General features: G+C 34.1%; 1 protein-coding gene across 1 annotated transcript in view; it reads left to right on the top strand.

Moving 5' to 3' along the window:
• LOC133181703 (peroxisomal multifunctional enzyme type 2-like) overlaps nucleotides 1–16327 on the top strand; it is a 34719-nt gene that overhangs the window by 3602 nt on the left and 14790 nt on the right. The window contains exons 2-15 of the mRNA XM_061316262.1: nucleotides 459–512; nucleotides 1220–1327; nucleotides 4310–4369; nucleotides 4526–4594; nucleotides 5220–5304; nucleotides 6412–6476; nucleotides 6812–6934; nucleotides 7130–7246; nucleotides 7375–7440; nucleotides 7588–7650; nucleotides 8053–8147; nucleotides 14227–14305; nucleotides 14644–14801; nucleotides 14961–15084. Of these exons, the coding sequence (XP_061172246.1) occupies nucleotides 459–512; nucleotides 1220–1327; nucleotides 4310–4369; nucleotides 4526–4594; nucleotides 5220–5304; nucleotides 6412–6476; nucleotides 6812–6934; nucleotides 7130–7246; nucleotides 7375–7440; nucleotides 7588–7650; nucleotides 8053–8147; nucleotides 14227–14305; nucleotides 14644–14801; nucleotides 14961–15084 (1266 nt within the window). The remainder of the gene's footprint in view (nucleotides 1–458; nucleotides 513–1219; nucleotides 1328–4309; nucleotides 4370–4525; nucleotides 4595–5219; nucleotides 5305–6411; nucleotides 6477–6811; nucleotides 6935–7129; nucleotides 7247–7374; nucleotides 7441–7587; nucleotides 7651–8052; nucleotides 8148–14226; nucleotides 14306–14643; nucleotides 14802–14960; nucleotides 15085–16327) is intronic.

Genomic DNA, 16327 nt, shown 5'->3' with positions numbered 1-16327 from the left:
TGTATGGTATCCCATATGGTCCAGGAGCTGAGCCTGATCTTGCTTTTTTAACCACTTCTTTCAATTCCTTCCATGTAGGCTTCTTAACATCCATCATACCCTCTGGTGGATCTACTAACAGTCAAATTCAAGAATCCATCAAAAACAAATAATAATTACACGTAATCTATTGTATCTATCATTTTATGTGAAATCAGTAAGCACCTTTTCCTTCATGCGCCATTCAATCCATATCTCTGACATGTGTGTCAACATGCTCATTTTCACATGTCAGCCTTTTTTATGAAGGTCTATGTCAAAGGATTAACATGACATACCATGTTGAATAGGGAACTCTTATTACCCTTCAATTGAAAAAGGCCTAGGGTGCCCCCTAGTCTTAGCTGCCCATATTATAACCATTCTTGTATATATAAAAGCTAAATATATTAAATATAGAAGTAAATTTTTTTTTACAGGACTGGGACGGGAGTATGCGTTGTGTTTCGCAGAGAGAGGGGCATCAGTGGTCGGTAAGCTTTCATACTGATGTTGTTAACTTGAATATCCGGTATAGATAACAAATCTATAAGATGATAATGGCAGATAATGATGAATAATTTGATCTAGGACTGATAAATTATTAGATAGTGATGTTATTTTTTTTATGCATGGATGTTTATTCTAATTGTTGCCATGGTTGAACAGCAGTAATTCTGTTTGAATATAATGTTAATCATTCGTTGTCTGTCATATATTTAAAAAATTTTTCCCATACATGAAAAAGAGCAGTTAATTACATATATTAGATAAACATGAAATAAATGAAGTGCAATACTTATAAAGGGATTATTTAAAATATTCAGTTGAACTTTGGTATCTTGAACATGGATATCTTGAATACCATGGATATATCGAAGTCATTTTGAAGTCCCAACTGCTTATTCCTTAAGTATTTTACCCTGGATATCTTGAGTCCTCGGTTATCTCGAAGTATTTTCTCAGTACCTTTGAGTTCGAGATAATGAGGTTTGACTGTGATTCCATTTACAGACATATAATGATAATTTTGTACAAATCTGTTTTATATAGTGTACTTTAGTTAAGTTTTTAATTAAGATGTGATTTTTATCTAGTGAATGACATATAAAGATGATTTTGTACAAAACTGTTTGATACAGTGTACTAAAACTAACAATGCTTTACTTAAGTTTTTAATTGATAAGTGATTTGTGTCTAGTGAATGACCTAGGAGGAAACTTTAAGGGGGAAGGAAAGAGTTCCAGAGCTGCTGATGTAGTGGTGGAGGAAATCCGAGCCAAAGGAGGAAAAGCCGTTCCTAATTATGGTCAGTCTTGGGTGGGGGTGCAACAGTTTTTATTAGGAATCATTTTTAGCTCACCTGAGCCGAAGGCTTAAGGAGGTTGGATCCTGCCACCAAAAGTAATGAGAATTTTTTATCAAGTATATTTTAAGAATTTATACACATAGCTTAATTAAAAATCAAAACAAAAACTGGGGGTCAATGCGCTTCTTTTGGCGCTACAGAGCATTTAGTTTGACCTTTTTGCACTGTAAATACGTCTTACATATAAATCAATTTTTAAAGTTTTTCCACCAATATTTTTTATTCAAATAAATTATGGGAACAAACACAGCCTTATTTCATCACGAATAGACACATTAAAATTTGTGACAACGAAAAAATTTTCAAATTACTCCGCATGTACAATTATTTGACCTTTTTGCACTCAAAAAATTTCATTTTTCTGGCATTAAAAATTTTAACAAGCAAAAAAAATAATTTGAAAGTAATGACATTTTACTGAATTTAAGAAGAATGGTTAAAAGTATCTTATATATTCAGAAAAGAAAATAAAAAGTGGGGGTCTGTGATGTTAATTTTTAGATATTACTAAAATAGTGCTAATTTGAAGCTTAAAATAGGGATATTTTTTTCTTGATTTTCACAATATATTTGCTATATTTCTGAAATATGATGATAGAATCCATGACAGTTTATTTGATATACAATTTAGGACAAATACAAAACAGTTCACTGTACAAAATAACTTTGTGTGCAGGCTGCATGGAAAAATAGGAACCCAAACTTAACATACTTTAAACACTTCGAAAGAGAAAAAATGATCATTTTCTTCTAAAAAACCTTCCGCCACAAAATATAGTTCCTCACTTATTGCTTTTGGTATGGAATTCAATCATGGAGTTTTAACTAAATATAGTTTAATTGGTATTGTAGAATCCAAATTTATTGTAAGAATTAAAACTTTATGCAGAATTTTTAAAATATAGGTAAAGATATAAATCTGATCAAAAGTTCAGGAGCGAACCTCGTTAAGTGAGCTTTTCTGATCACTTTAAAATTTGTCTCACACCAGTCGAATGGTAAGTGCTAATCCTGGACAGAGAGCTTTGAAAATGAGTGGGTTTAAAAATTCAATTTCTGATCAGTGTTTAAATATTGCAGCGAATAATTAGAATTTGTTCACGTTTTTATTTTCCATAAGAACTATACAATATTTTTCTGATGTAATTTTAGAAAAAAATTTTATCCAATCAAAATCCAGGTAAATATTCCACCAGAGGTTAGCACATATCATTCCGTGGTGTGAGACAAATTTTTCAGTTGGCGAGCAGAGTATTGATGCTGTTTACAGAGATAAAAGAAAATAAAGACAAGCATAACATATATGGTTGTGTAGATAAATTATCGTAGAAGACAATGGTCATAAACAGTTTTCTAGTGCTTTCCTATGAAAGTGTAAATGAGTGCATTTCTGGGGAGGGGGGCACTCTATGTACTTTGGAGTTGCATACCTTGTTTTATTATTGTACTATGGGTTAAAAAATTTATTACTGAAACAAGTGCCTTGAATAACATGTATACCTGTTGCTTCCTCAAAGATGCCAAAAAGTACTTATCACAGCAGAATATTTCATAACAGTATTCACAGCTTTGTTTTCCTTCACTTAAAATGGCAGCTATTATAATCAGGGGCTGACAAATCCCATTGCATGACGCCCGGGGCTAGTGAATTTTAGGAGAGGGCAAGTGAAATTTTATCAACCACTTGCCCATGGGCCTATTTTTTTGAAATATGTATAAATACAGTACATGTGTATTAGTTTATGGTTGGGCAAGCAAAAATTCAGATAGGACAAGTGAATTTTCACCATACACTTGCCCTTGGACAAGTGCCTAAAAAAATTATTTGTCAGCCCCTGATAATGATAAAAATACTGTGCGAAAATATTAAAAGCATTTTACAGCAACAAGTATTTGTGTTGTAAATATGAAAACATCTGTCCATATAACAGTTTAATTAGAACTTGATGAGTATCATTAGTGAACATTTTGAAATACAAGTAGTTTCATTTTTTTGGTGGATCAATCACATTTTCAAGTTGAGCATTCTTGATTAAATAATTGGTGCTTTAGTGTATGTTTTTATTGGTAATGAACAAAGATGAAGACATGGTAGTAATTCCCTGATGATTAAGTAGCATCAAATACAGTATATTTGGTAATTTTGTGAGATGTTATGTAGATTTACTTTATCAGACTTTTATAGTATGTTTATGAACAAAGAATTTTTACACTTTTTTTTCTTTTTTTTTTTTTTTTTAGAAAATCCGAGTTTAAAAAATTCCTCCCCCATCTCACCAATCAAACGGTTATTAAAAAAGTCTCCCTCTCTCATCTGTTTTGGTGAAAATTGGCCTGAGAAGCAGAGAATTAATTTTATGTGCACAAATGTAATTCCACCCTCATGTTATGTCATCGGTTTTTGCGAAATTTTTCACTAACTTTTCACCCAATAGAAGTATATCTTGCACAAGAATGATTCAAATAGATGTAATTAAAAATATTGGTTAATAAAAGAATTTAAAAATAACTGTAATTATTAAATAATTAAAAAATTTACTGTAACTACTCAGTTATTTATTCTTTTTAAAAATGTTCAAAGGGCAATAACTCTTACTCATGTATCTTCATTCATATACTTTATTTGTGAATTGTTTTCTCTCATATCCACAATATATGCATTTTGATAAAGTTACAATCATGAGGAATGTTCATTATTAAATTAAAGTCATTTAAAACATTTTATAAGTGATTTTGATAGTGCTGTTTACCAAAAATGAGAGATCAGAAATTACCAGGTAGATATTTCTGTTTTTCTGACCTTTTAAAAACTAATACAGTTTTTCAACAGTGTGAGTGTGGAGTCTCCATACCAATTTATAATTGTAAACTACCATATCCCAGAACTGTTGACATGGTCTTATTATTTCTATGATTGTACAGATTCTGTTGAGGAAGGAGAGAAACTGGTGAAAACTGCCCTGGAAAACTTTGGTCGCATTGGTAAGTCAAATTTTATGTATTTCTAGCACCCATGAAAAAGTAATTTTCTTGCTGAATTTTTGGGGCTGGTAAGAGAAAATTCATTTGATTCATTCCCTGGGTGAACATTGATTCTACATTACATATATAATTGTGAACAACATTTCTGAATTACAGATATAATTGTGAACAATGCAGGGATCCTGAGGGACCGGTCCTTTGCTCGGATCAGTGACCAAGATTGGGGTCAGTGTACACTAAGACTGTTGGAGTCACTTAAGATTTAACTTTCAGTGTTGTGACAGTATTTTGTTGGAGGTTTAAGATAAAACATGACCAAAGCAAGATAATTCTTCAATCTCCCATACAATCTGGACATTTCTGCTTGAGTTTTGGACTGAATTTTTATATGAGATGAAAAGCTGTATATAAACTTTCTGATCATAATAGATTTATAAACTAAAATATATTGGGGATGCTGAATTTTGTGTGTGCTGCATTTGAGGGGGGAGTGATTTTCAAGCACTTGCATGCTCAACTTCCAGTGAAAAAATTTGCAAGCCTTGTTGGATGGCTATGTGTTTTTTGGTACTACCCAGTAAATTGTTTTAGAAAATTGATTTACAAGATATATAAGGAATATCCTCAAAAGTTAGTTTTGAATTTATACTGCTTAGTGCTTACTCAAAATTGTACATAAAAATATTAAGACTGTAGTGACACCTTTATAGCGTGAACTCACAGACAGTCTTTGGTAGGAAAAAATGAAATAATTAATGAATGAATTCTAAGAAAAAAGAATCTGACAGTGTATTATGAGCTGTGCCTAGGTAACATATCTATAATATGACAGTAAACATCCATTTTTCAGATTTAATTCATAAAGTTCACTTAAGGGGCTCCTTCCAGGTAACTAGAGCAGCATGGCCACACATGAAAAAGAACAATTATGGAAGGTGAGTGTCATGTAGGTTTAGTTTCAAGAATTATGTTGCTGTAGTAAAAACTGAAAAGTAATAGTTATAATTGTATATTTATTATGGTGTATCCTGATTTATTAGGACAAAGGGCGGTGACGAGTGCGTAGCACGAGTCTCCGCCCCTTCGTCCAAATAAATCAGGATACACCATCATAAATATTCAATAACTTCCTTGTATCATGGCCAATCAAAACGTCAATAATTGTTATGTTCCAAATTTTCAAGCATGACTTTTCATTACACCAATAAAAAATATAGTTTTTGTCAGGTGACCGTATGGATATTTTCTCCTTCCCGCCAGTATTTTTTTAATTCGCACATTTTATGTGTGTGTTCATGAGAAAGGACGTCGGATTGCAGCTCTCCAACTTAATATAAAAACGGATTGTTAATGAAATTCATAAGAAACCTTTGGATATCAAGGATGAAAAATTTGAAGTTGAAGGGAAATTCAGGTGTTAATCGAAAATCAAGAAAAAAAAAAAAGATACCCGTTATTCATTTGACCTATTCGAGAGCTGTGGCATGAACAAAAATGCTATGTTAACTCTTCATCTATGGATGCAGTACAGCTGAACTTTATTCTAGTTGAGCAAAAAATACAGCAAAGATGGTACCGTATCCTGCTAAAAGGTTCTATTACAATAGGTGTGATATTTTAAGATATTTATTTGTGGAATTCATGTCAAGAACTTGATTTCTCGATGCGGTGGATCGAATATTTGCAGAGTTCCGTAAAAACATTTCGAAATTTTGTCTCTGTATATAACAAAGCCCGTTTCATTCTGTAATTCAGATTCAATATACATGTAATGTAAAATGTTGAAATCGCCTTGGTGTTCAATAATTTATTTACACGGCACAGTTTTCCTGGCTCCGCCCATCGGTGTATCTCCAGTTATTGTACACTTGACTTCAAAGGAAAAACACCACAGCCATGATACAAATAATATTAATTGTCATTTAATTGTAAATCATCATAATCATTTAAAGGCACTCTGTAAAAGTATAAATTTGTTAGGATCTGATTTTTTTTTGCCTTTATACTGCTAGCAGTACGTAGTATTATACTGTGTTATTCAGAATAATTATGGTGACATCTGCAGCTGGTATCTATGGTAACTTTGGTCAGGCTAATTACAGTGCAGGTAAGAAAACATTTTATTGTAATTATTAGATTTTTATCATGAAGTGTTCAAATTTATGGATATCATAGACCTTTTTTTACCACAGATATTACAGAACTCTCAAGTTTTACAAAGAAGTAGTTATGAAAGAAGAAAAAGAATATAAGATTTCGTTCATATAAAATCGTGACAATCAGGTGTCTGTTAAGGTCCAAGAGTTTCTTGTGTGAACTATATCACTGATTTATATTTGTGTTTGTCAGTCTGTCTTCTTCCTGCCTTTCAAAGCACTGTAACTCAGTCACATTAAGTTTAGCTTCAGAAGGAAGTATTTATGAACTCTTTCTCTTTGTTAGCCAAGCTTGGACTTCTTGGCCTTGGGAATACTCTTGCTATTGAGGGGAAGAAGAATAACATTTTCTGTAATACCATAGCTCCGATGGCTGGATCCAGAATGACAGAGACAGTCTTACCTCCAGGTTTGCTCTACCAACCATTGTCAAACTTAACTGATTTCTGACATCTGTAGAGTCTCAGATATTGTCAGTACTTTTGTTTCAGTTTTATTTCATGTGCCTGGTAAGGCTCTATGTATGTTTATTAGTAAAATGTTGGTTCTTCAGTGAATAGTTCAATGGATCATTATTAGGTGTTCTAGATATTATATTCCACAGATATCGTAGAAGCTCTGAAGCCTGAGTATGTATCGCCCCTTGTTCTGTATCTGTGTCATGAATCCTGCACAGAAAATGGGTCACTATTTGAATGTGGAGCAGGATGGATTGGGCAATGTAAGAACAGTTTTCATACAAGACTCTCTTTTCTGTTCCTTTTGACAGAGCACAATAGATCTAATAGATGTAAATCTTTTGGGACAGAGTGTTTTTAGCTGATGTTTGTTTGATGTTGCTAATTTTAGTGAGATGGGAAAGAACTCAAGGGGCTGTTTGCCGTGAGGCAGGGAGGAAAATGACCCCAGAGGATGGTAAGTGTACATGTATCTTCTTGAAAAATTAAAAAAAACTGAAACAAAGTACTCCAAAAATTTTCAAGTTTAGGTGAGAAAGTTTGTGATTATCTGTTGCATTAGATTTCTGGTGTACATTTTGCTTACTCAGACTTCTATTTTTAGTTCGTGACAACTGGGACAAAATTTCAGACTTCAGAAATTCTACACATCCCAAAAGTTCAATGGGTTAGTAATGTGATGTCATGTAAATTATGCTCAGTATTATTACAGGTGGAATTTGCCATATTCCTGTTTTATATTCCAGAGAACAGAGTTTTGCTAAGTCATATTAATGGTGATACCTATTAATGTAAATCAATATTATAATTATTCTTTATGTTAACAGTCTCATTTAGACAACTCAAGACTTCATTTGAAGCATGATAAAAGTAGAAATGAAGTTCCTATTATCTTGTACACTTATATGAATTAAAGAAAATGGAAATTTATAGAAAAAGAACTACTACAGATGTTGTGTAAAACATATTAAAAGCCTTTTCTGTGAGATACGTTTCCCTGGCCTCTAAATCAGATATTAGTTGAAGGTTAGGAAATGTTTTTGTGTAACATGTTTGAGATATTTTGTAGAGTCATCTGCATACATGATGAATGTTCTTAAGGACTTGGACACAAAGCTTTCAGCATCACTGCCATCATCTCCTGAGAAAGGAGGCATGGACATTGTAAGTCTGACAGCAAGGAAAAATAGCTTTATATGTCAAGTCATTAATTTATTAGGGCCCCGCTCTGCGGGCGCCCTATAGTGATCAGTCTGTCCGTCTGTCCGTCCGAGATCTCTTGTGCGGAGCAAATCTTCTCTCTCCTTGGCCCAATCTGGCTCACACTTCACCCACAGAGTGTCTTTGGGTAAAGGGTGTGCAGTGACCTTGAAATATGTTTCTAGGTCTAAGGTTAAGGTCATAGCAGAATGATATGAAAAATCCTTGTCCGGAGCATATCTTCTCTCCCCTTGGTCCAATGTGGCTCATACTTCACTCACAGAGTGCTACTGGTCAATGGATGTGCAGTGACCTTGAACGAAGTTTCTAGGTCAAGGGTCAAGGTCAAAAATAGCCTCTCTTTTTATAATCTTTGTTCGGTGCATAATTTCTTTCTCTTAAGTCCAGTCAGCCTCAAACTTTACCAACTGACTTAGGGTACGCAACATTTGTGATTTTCCTTCCATATTTTGATAGAGGATATGCAACAATTTTCATAGAGGATATGCAACATTTGTGATTTTTTAAGCTGTTTTTTGATAAAGGGTATGGAGCACTCGTGATTTTCGTGCCATTTTTTATTATAACAAGGATGACATAGAAGCCCTTTAGACTCAAACAACACATCCCTTAATAGTACACAAATGTTCCTCTTCAAAATAAACCCTTTTCAGCTACCTTACATTTTCATGTTCCTTGCTGAAAGTGGGGCCCTTTGAGATGGCCACCATCTCAATTATATCTAGTTTGTTATTCATTATAACTGAATATTGTGTTAAGCATGTCGAGGGTCCTTATTTCACTATGTTGAACTCATAAGGGGTAATCAATTGTTTTATTATACCGATATAAGTTAAGACAATTTCTGTAGGCTTAATTACTAAAATAATCAATTGTGTATTAGACCTATGAACTGTTATTATCAGTGTCTCATCGGGATTGGGATTCACTAGTGAAGTTGTTTACTTTTCGCCTGCAAGTCTTGTAAGTTTTTGCACTGCCAATTTAATATTAAAACACTCTGTGATTGTCAGTAACATGCATTTTTATAAATTCACAAATACCATTTCTGAGTACAATGACGATCTGGTGCAGACTTTTACTGTACAAAAGAGCCAAGTCTGCATTCGTTGAATTTGACATTGTAACGAAAGTTTTAATGTAAACGATAAATTTTATGACGCATCTAAAGGACAATCGTATTGTGTATCATGAAAAGACTAAACATATTTTTATAACGGCATTTTTTGTAATGAACAGTCATTACTGTATGCATTAATTAGCTCACCTGAGCCGAAGGCTCAAGTGAGCTTTTCTGATCACATTTTGTCCGTCGTCCGTCCGTCCGTCTGTCCGTCTGTCTGTCTGTCTGTCCGTCCGTCTGTAAACTTTTCACATTTTTGACTTCTTCTCAAGAACCACTGGGCCAATTTTGACCAAACTTGGTACAAAGCATCCTTGGGTGAAGGGGAATTTAAATTGTTAAAATGAAGGGCCAAGTCCCCTCACAAGGGGAGATAATCAAGAGAAGACAAAAATAGGGTGGGGTCATTAAAAAATCTTCTTCTCAAGAACCACAGGGCCAGTAAAGCTGAAACTTATATGGAAGCATCCTGGGGTAGTGTAGATTCTAAATTGTTCAAATCATGACCCCCGGGGGTAGGGCGGGGCCACAATGTGGAATCAATGTTTTACATAGAAATATACAGGAAAAATCTTTAAAAATCTTCTTCTCAAGACCCACTGAGCCAGAAAAGCTGAAACTTATGTGGAAGCATCCTGGGGTAGTGTAGATTCTAAATTGTTCAAATCATGACCCCCGGGGGTAGGGCGGGGCCACAATAGGGAATCCAAGTTTTACATTGAAATATATAGGAAAAATCTTTAAAAATCTTCTTCTCAAGAACCACTGAGCCAGAAAAGCTGAAACTTATGTGGAAGCATCCTGGGATAGTGTAGATTCTAAATTGTTCAAATCATGACCCCCGGGGATAGGGCGGGGCCACAATAGGGAATCCAAGTTTTGCATTGAAATATATAGGAAAAATCTTTAAAAATCTTCTTCTCAAGAACCACTGAGCCAGAAAAGCTGAAACTTATGTGGAAGCATCCTGGGATAGTGTAGATTCTAAATTGTTCAAATCAGGACCCCCGGGGATAGGGCGGGGCCACAATAGGGAATCCAAGTTTTGCATTGAAATATATAGGAAAAATCTTTAAAAATCTTCTTCTCAAGAACCACTGAGCCAGAAAAGCTGAAACTTATGTGGAAGCATCCTGGGATAGTGTAGATTCTAAATTGTTCAAATCAGGACCCCCGGGGGTAGGGCAGGGCCACAATAGGGAATACAAGTTTTGCATTGAAATATATAGGAAAATCTTTAAAAATCTTCTCCCAAGAACCACAGAGCCAGAAAAGCCGAAACGTACGTGGAAGCATCCTGGGGTAGTGTAGATTCTAAATTGTTCAAATCATGACCCCCGGGGGTAGGGCGGGGCCACAATAGGGAATCCAAGTTTTACATTGAAATATATAGGAAAAATCTTTAAAAATCTTCTTCTCAAGAACCACTGAGCCAGAAAAGCTGAAACTTATGTGGAAGCATCCTGGGATAGTGTAGATTCTAAATTGTTCAAATCATGACCCCCGGGGGTAGGGCGGGGCCACAATAGGGAATACAAGTTTTACATTGAAATATATAGGAAGAATCTTTAAAAATCTTCTTCTCAAGAACCACTGAGCCAAAAAAGCTGAAACTTATGTGGAAGCATCCTGGGATAGTGTAGATTCTAAATTGTTCAAATCATGACCCCGGGGGTAGGGCGGGGCCACAATAGGGAAACATTGAAATATATAGGAAAAATCTTTAAAAATCTTCTCAAGAACCACTGGACCAGAAAAACTGAAACTTATGTGGAAGCATCCTGGGATAGTGTTGATTCTAAATTGTTAAAATCATGACCCCCGGGGGTGGGGCGGGGCCACAATAGGTATTACAAGGGGGGAAGTCTGGTAATGAACAGCATGGCCAAAGTTACTCAGGTGAGCGATGTGGCCCATGGGCCTCTTGTTTTTAAATTTGAATGGAATTTAGATTCACAGGTCATTTTTAGCGGTCATTATTTATAATGACCGGGTTTTTATACCCCACGTGCAAGTACTCCTAGGTCATTATTGCTGTAACTGGTACTTTTTGGAGTCATTATTGAGTTTAAAAGCCTTCTAACAAGCCAATCAAATTTGAGTATTCTTAATAGAGGTATAATAATATTCATGAATTATTGTGCAAAAAAAAATAAAATCAAGAATCAAATACTGTATGTGCATCATTTGATTAACATATAGTACAAGACTAAGGATATGTTTTGGCCCTCATTTTGGGATTTGTGTTGCATGTGCATGGCCTACGTTTCGGGATTTGTGTTACATGTATGTGGCCTCCATGTAGGGAATTGTATTACTTGTATGGGGCCTCCCATTTGGATTTGTGTTACATTATGTGACTTTTTTGGTTTGATTTATGTAACATATATATAGCCTCCCTATGGAAGATGTTTTACATGTATGTGGCCTCGTGGTTGGGATTTGTATTACATATGTGGCTTTTTATACGCCCGTCTTTAGACGGGACGTATTATGTTATGGCGTTCATGTCCGTCTGTCTGTCTGTCTGCTAGCTTTTCTCGTGTCTGGCTCATAACTTTAATACTATTAGGCCTAGGATTATCAAACTTTGTCAGCTGATACTTCTTGGGTAGAAGATGTGTCGTGCATTAAAAGTAGGTCACTCTGACCTTTAATTAAGATGCTATGCCCAAATATGGAAAAATCCTGTCCGGCTCATAACTAGAAATCTATTGGACTTAGAATCATCAAACTTGGCCAATTTATGCATCTTAGGTAGAAGTCACTGTGACCTTTAATTTAAGTGAAATTAAAAAAAAAACTGTCTTTTTACTATTAGATTACACAATCCCAAAAAATGCAAGAGTGTTGCAGTATCCTTATTAAAAAAATGTTAAATCAAGAAAATACTTATTTTTTTCATTATATACTTTACAGCAATCTATAACAAATGTAATGTTACAAGAGAAATTCCACCTCTCCCAGGGGTGTAATTATCAAGCACTGGTCAAGGAGAATTTGATAACAGAATATTGCACATCAAATTAGAGAGAAATTAATGAGTTCAGTGTGAGGAGCTAACTGGCAGAGCATCTCTGATCAAGCCGGTGTTATCTATATCTCTTGGGAACTGGGCAAAAAGAATCAGCTGTGTTGGATTAAATAGTTGGCTAGCCTAACTTTTAAAATGAATTTGGTGAAAAGTAATTAAAACTTAATTGATATTTTATAATAATTTAATTTGATATCGTATAATAAACTAATTTGATATTGTATATTATAATTAAAACTAATTATATCTCTGGGGGGTGGGGGGTGATATTGGAATGAATTCCAGCTTAAAACCAGTCTGACATTAAATCTAAAAAAAATCAAGTATTTAAAATAAAATGTTTTAATTATGGTAGATAGTCCCTACAAATCTAAGGGTAATGCAGGAACCTTATCAAAAATGTTAAAAATGTTGCATGAAGATTACACAAGTTCTTTTTTCTTTTTATAAATCTTTGTAACAAATTTAAAAAAAATCTTTGTTTTCAAATTTAATTTCAGAATGACATAAATATGCATTTTTATTGCACTACAAAGCAGATAGTATGTATAGATCAATTCATCCGCTGGGAGTAATGAGTGGACATGCATCCAATTAAAGATTAATTAATGAGTTCAGTGTAGGAAGGCTAGCTGTCTCAATCATTTCTTTTAAAGGATCTCTGATCAAGCAGCTCTCATCTGTATCCTTTGGGAATTAGACAGCAGAACTGCTTGTCAGTTTATAGCATATGTCATTTGATGGCCAGCCTTTTATTTTTAATATTAATTTGATATAGATTAAGTTGTTAAGACTAAAGGTCTATTTACACAGTATGATTTGTAAGATGCGACTCGCCATATCTTACAAATCATACTGTGTAAATAGGAAAATCATAAGCCATATATGAAGTCAGATGGAATAGAGACATGCTCTATTCTGTCGGGCAAGTCAGATGGTTTCAACTTTCAACCAAATAATAAGCAAGGTCAGAAAGGTTGATCTGAATTAGGTACAAATAACACATGAATTTTTCCCGAACTTTTGCTCCAGATTAATTTTAAGTGATATATTACATGGCCAAATCTTGAAGGAACTTTTCATTGATGTACTTGAATTGATAATGGCAGGAAAGTTAAACAGAACAAACCAATTGGTTAACAAATTATACTTAGAAGTAAATTTGTCTCAAAAAATGAAATCATGTAGGTCTTTCATAGCCAATTCCTTACTTACTAGTATTGCATAATATGCACCATGTCCTAAACAAGGTCTTGCCCATGTTCTTCTGTGTTCAAATGGTACATAACTGCTATCATTAGGAAAAGGAAAGGTAGTATATAATTGCCATTTTCCATTGTTAAATTGTATACAATAAGAAATTTGGAGGGAAATATTAATGATCGAACTACATATCTGACAAATCATACAATGTAAATGAAACACTGGAGTCAGATGTGAAATCCCATCTGAAATCACATCTTACAAATAGGCCTTTAATTGATATTGTTTAATATGATATTCAGAGCATCATGTCTCACAAATTTGAAAGCTGGGGAGGGGGGGGGGGGGGCTGCAGATGGGTATTTGTCAAGCTCTAACACAACTAGTTGAGGATCTATAATGTAATATTTGTTATAATTAATGCCTACACCACAGGAGATGTATAACAAATATTATAAGAAATGGAAAAATCATTGAAATCCTTGTATCAAGGTTGACATGATTTTCTCGCACTCTAAACTGTTTATGACAATTGAACAAAATTTGACGGGCGTATCATGCTGTGGTGGGGCACTTTATTTGTTTAAAAAGTTGGAGGTATATAGTGATGGAGGTGTCCATATGATGTCTGATTGTCTGAGTTTTGTGTTTCTTTGTAACAGGAGGCAGCTAAAGCTCATCAAGCTCCACCCAGTCAGTTCTCTTACACCGAACGGGATGTCATTCTGTACGCCCTTGGAGGTAAGTCTTTACCTAAATATTTAATTGAAATTATAAAGTATTCATATAAACTAACCTACATGAAAATTGAGTAGATTTTTAAATTGGATATTCATATTTATATAAATTATATTGGATATTTATATTTATATAAATTACTTGCATCAATTATTTCATTATCTCTTGCTTGTACTTCTGGTTAGCCTAAATATGAGAAAAGGTCCCATCAGCATTTTTTTTTTACATGTATATTCAGTTCTGTCTTCTTCATCAGGGTAGGTTTACTATCTACTGATTTGATGTCTTATTTAGATAATTAGAAATAATTAGAAATAATGTACATTTTGAACATGTCACAGTTGGGTCGTCTACTAAGGAGCCTGATTACCTGAAGTTCCTCTTCGAGGGAGCTGGAGATTTCTGTGTCCTTCCCAGTTTCGCTGTCATTCCTGCCTTTAGTTCCCAGACAGGGATGATGGTGGGTGGGTTACCAGGATTCCAGATCGATTTGACAAAGGTAAAAGTCAAGCTTCTGTATTGTTAAACTAACTTGTAATTCAATTACCAAATTTATTTACATGTAATGAAAATAAGCTGTGGGTATTTTAGTTTCCTGTGTGGTTTGATCTAGCTTGTGCTGTCTGAGTTGTAGTTTGTGTTCTGTATTCTGTTTCAGGTTCTACATGGAGAGCAGTATACAGAAGTATACAAACTTCTCCCAACCAAGGCTACACTGACCTCTAAATCAAGAGTAGTGGACATACTGGACAAGGGGTCGGGGGCAGTTCTTATTGTCAATGGTAAAATATATGTACAAGTGTAAACAAAAAGCTGTCACCTACAGAGAGTGACAGATACCAAGGGATCACTTTGTTCATTGTCTGTCTGCCCATTTGTTTTAATTTTTATCTTAAAGGGACTTGGAAACAAATTTGAAGTCAATATTTTCTGAAATTTTCGATTTAATAAATGACTTTCATGTACCTAGAGCATTTCAGTCTGATATATTATATACATGTAAATGTGTTGAGAAACTTCTTTTATCTGAAAGCTATTAAAACTTAGAATTTTGGGATTTGATTGGAACACATCCTGGTACTTTCACAAAGGAAAATTTATCCTTAGTATATAAGAGAAGTGGAAAATTTGTTGTGTATTAATGAAAAATACAAAAATTGTGATCTAATTTAGATTAGAAATGTAAGAAAGCAAAATCAGCATATCAGTATTGTCATTTCTTGTTCAGTGCTGAGTGCAGAATTAACAAATTGAACACATCCTGTAAAACATAAACATTTAAAATAAGAAAGTTTGTCCCTATGTTTACAAATACAGATAACCTAATGTGCCATTTGTGGTGTTAGAAATTTAAGAATTTTCATGTAATTTCGATTCGTTATGCTTTGAATAAAAATAAAAATTTAAAATTGTAAACAAAATGCAATGCAACTGTTTCCAGGCCCTTTAAAAATTGTATTTACTTTGTACCATATCAAGAATTTCGTGAAAATATAATGTTTATCTAAAAAGAGATTTAACAACAGGTGGAGTTCAAGATTAATTCAAAGTATATCTTTTTAGTATATATCATGTTAAATACTAAAATCTGATTGGTTTAGATGCACTTAACAATCCGTTATGTTACTCTCAGCATTAGCAACACACTTGACAATGGGTAACACAACGATAATGTCGCATGCAAATCATGCGCTTTCAGTTCACCGTAGAATTCTTACAACATCAGTTGTGCGTTTGAAAGAAGCCAAATAAACTGGATGTCAATAAAAGCTTGCTTCTGATGTAGCTTACTTGAAAACAACAAACAACAGACGAAATATGCTTGCGAGTGCAGAAAAAACAAAACTTTAGATGATAAAGGACTCTTTGAGTATCAAACAAACAATAAAGAGGTCGGTATATCTTTTTTGAAGGTTTCTTATTGAGAAAAATAGAAGGGGGAGTGTGAAGGCTTTCTTAACGTGAACGTAAAGATGATCGACAAATTTTTTTGCTGACATCCTAAAGCAATAAGACATTCAGTAT

The sequence above is a fragment of the Saccostrea echinata genome, unplaced genomic scaffold (genome assembly GCF_033153115.1).
Source record: "Saccostrea echinata isolate AGI-Se365-2 ecotype Australia unplaced genomic scaffold, CSIRO_AGI_Sech_v1 ptg000009l, whole genome shotgun sequence".
NCBI lineage: Eukaryota > Metazoa > Mollusca > Bivalvia > Ostreida > Ostreidae > Saccostrea > Saccostrea echinata.
The sequence above is the reverse complement of the archived record's forward strand: the minus strand, read 5'-3'. Positions and strand labels throughout refer to the sequence as shown.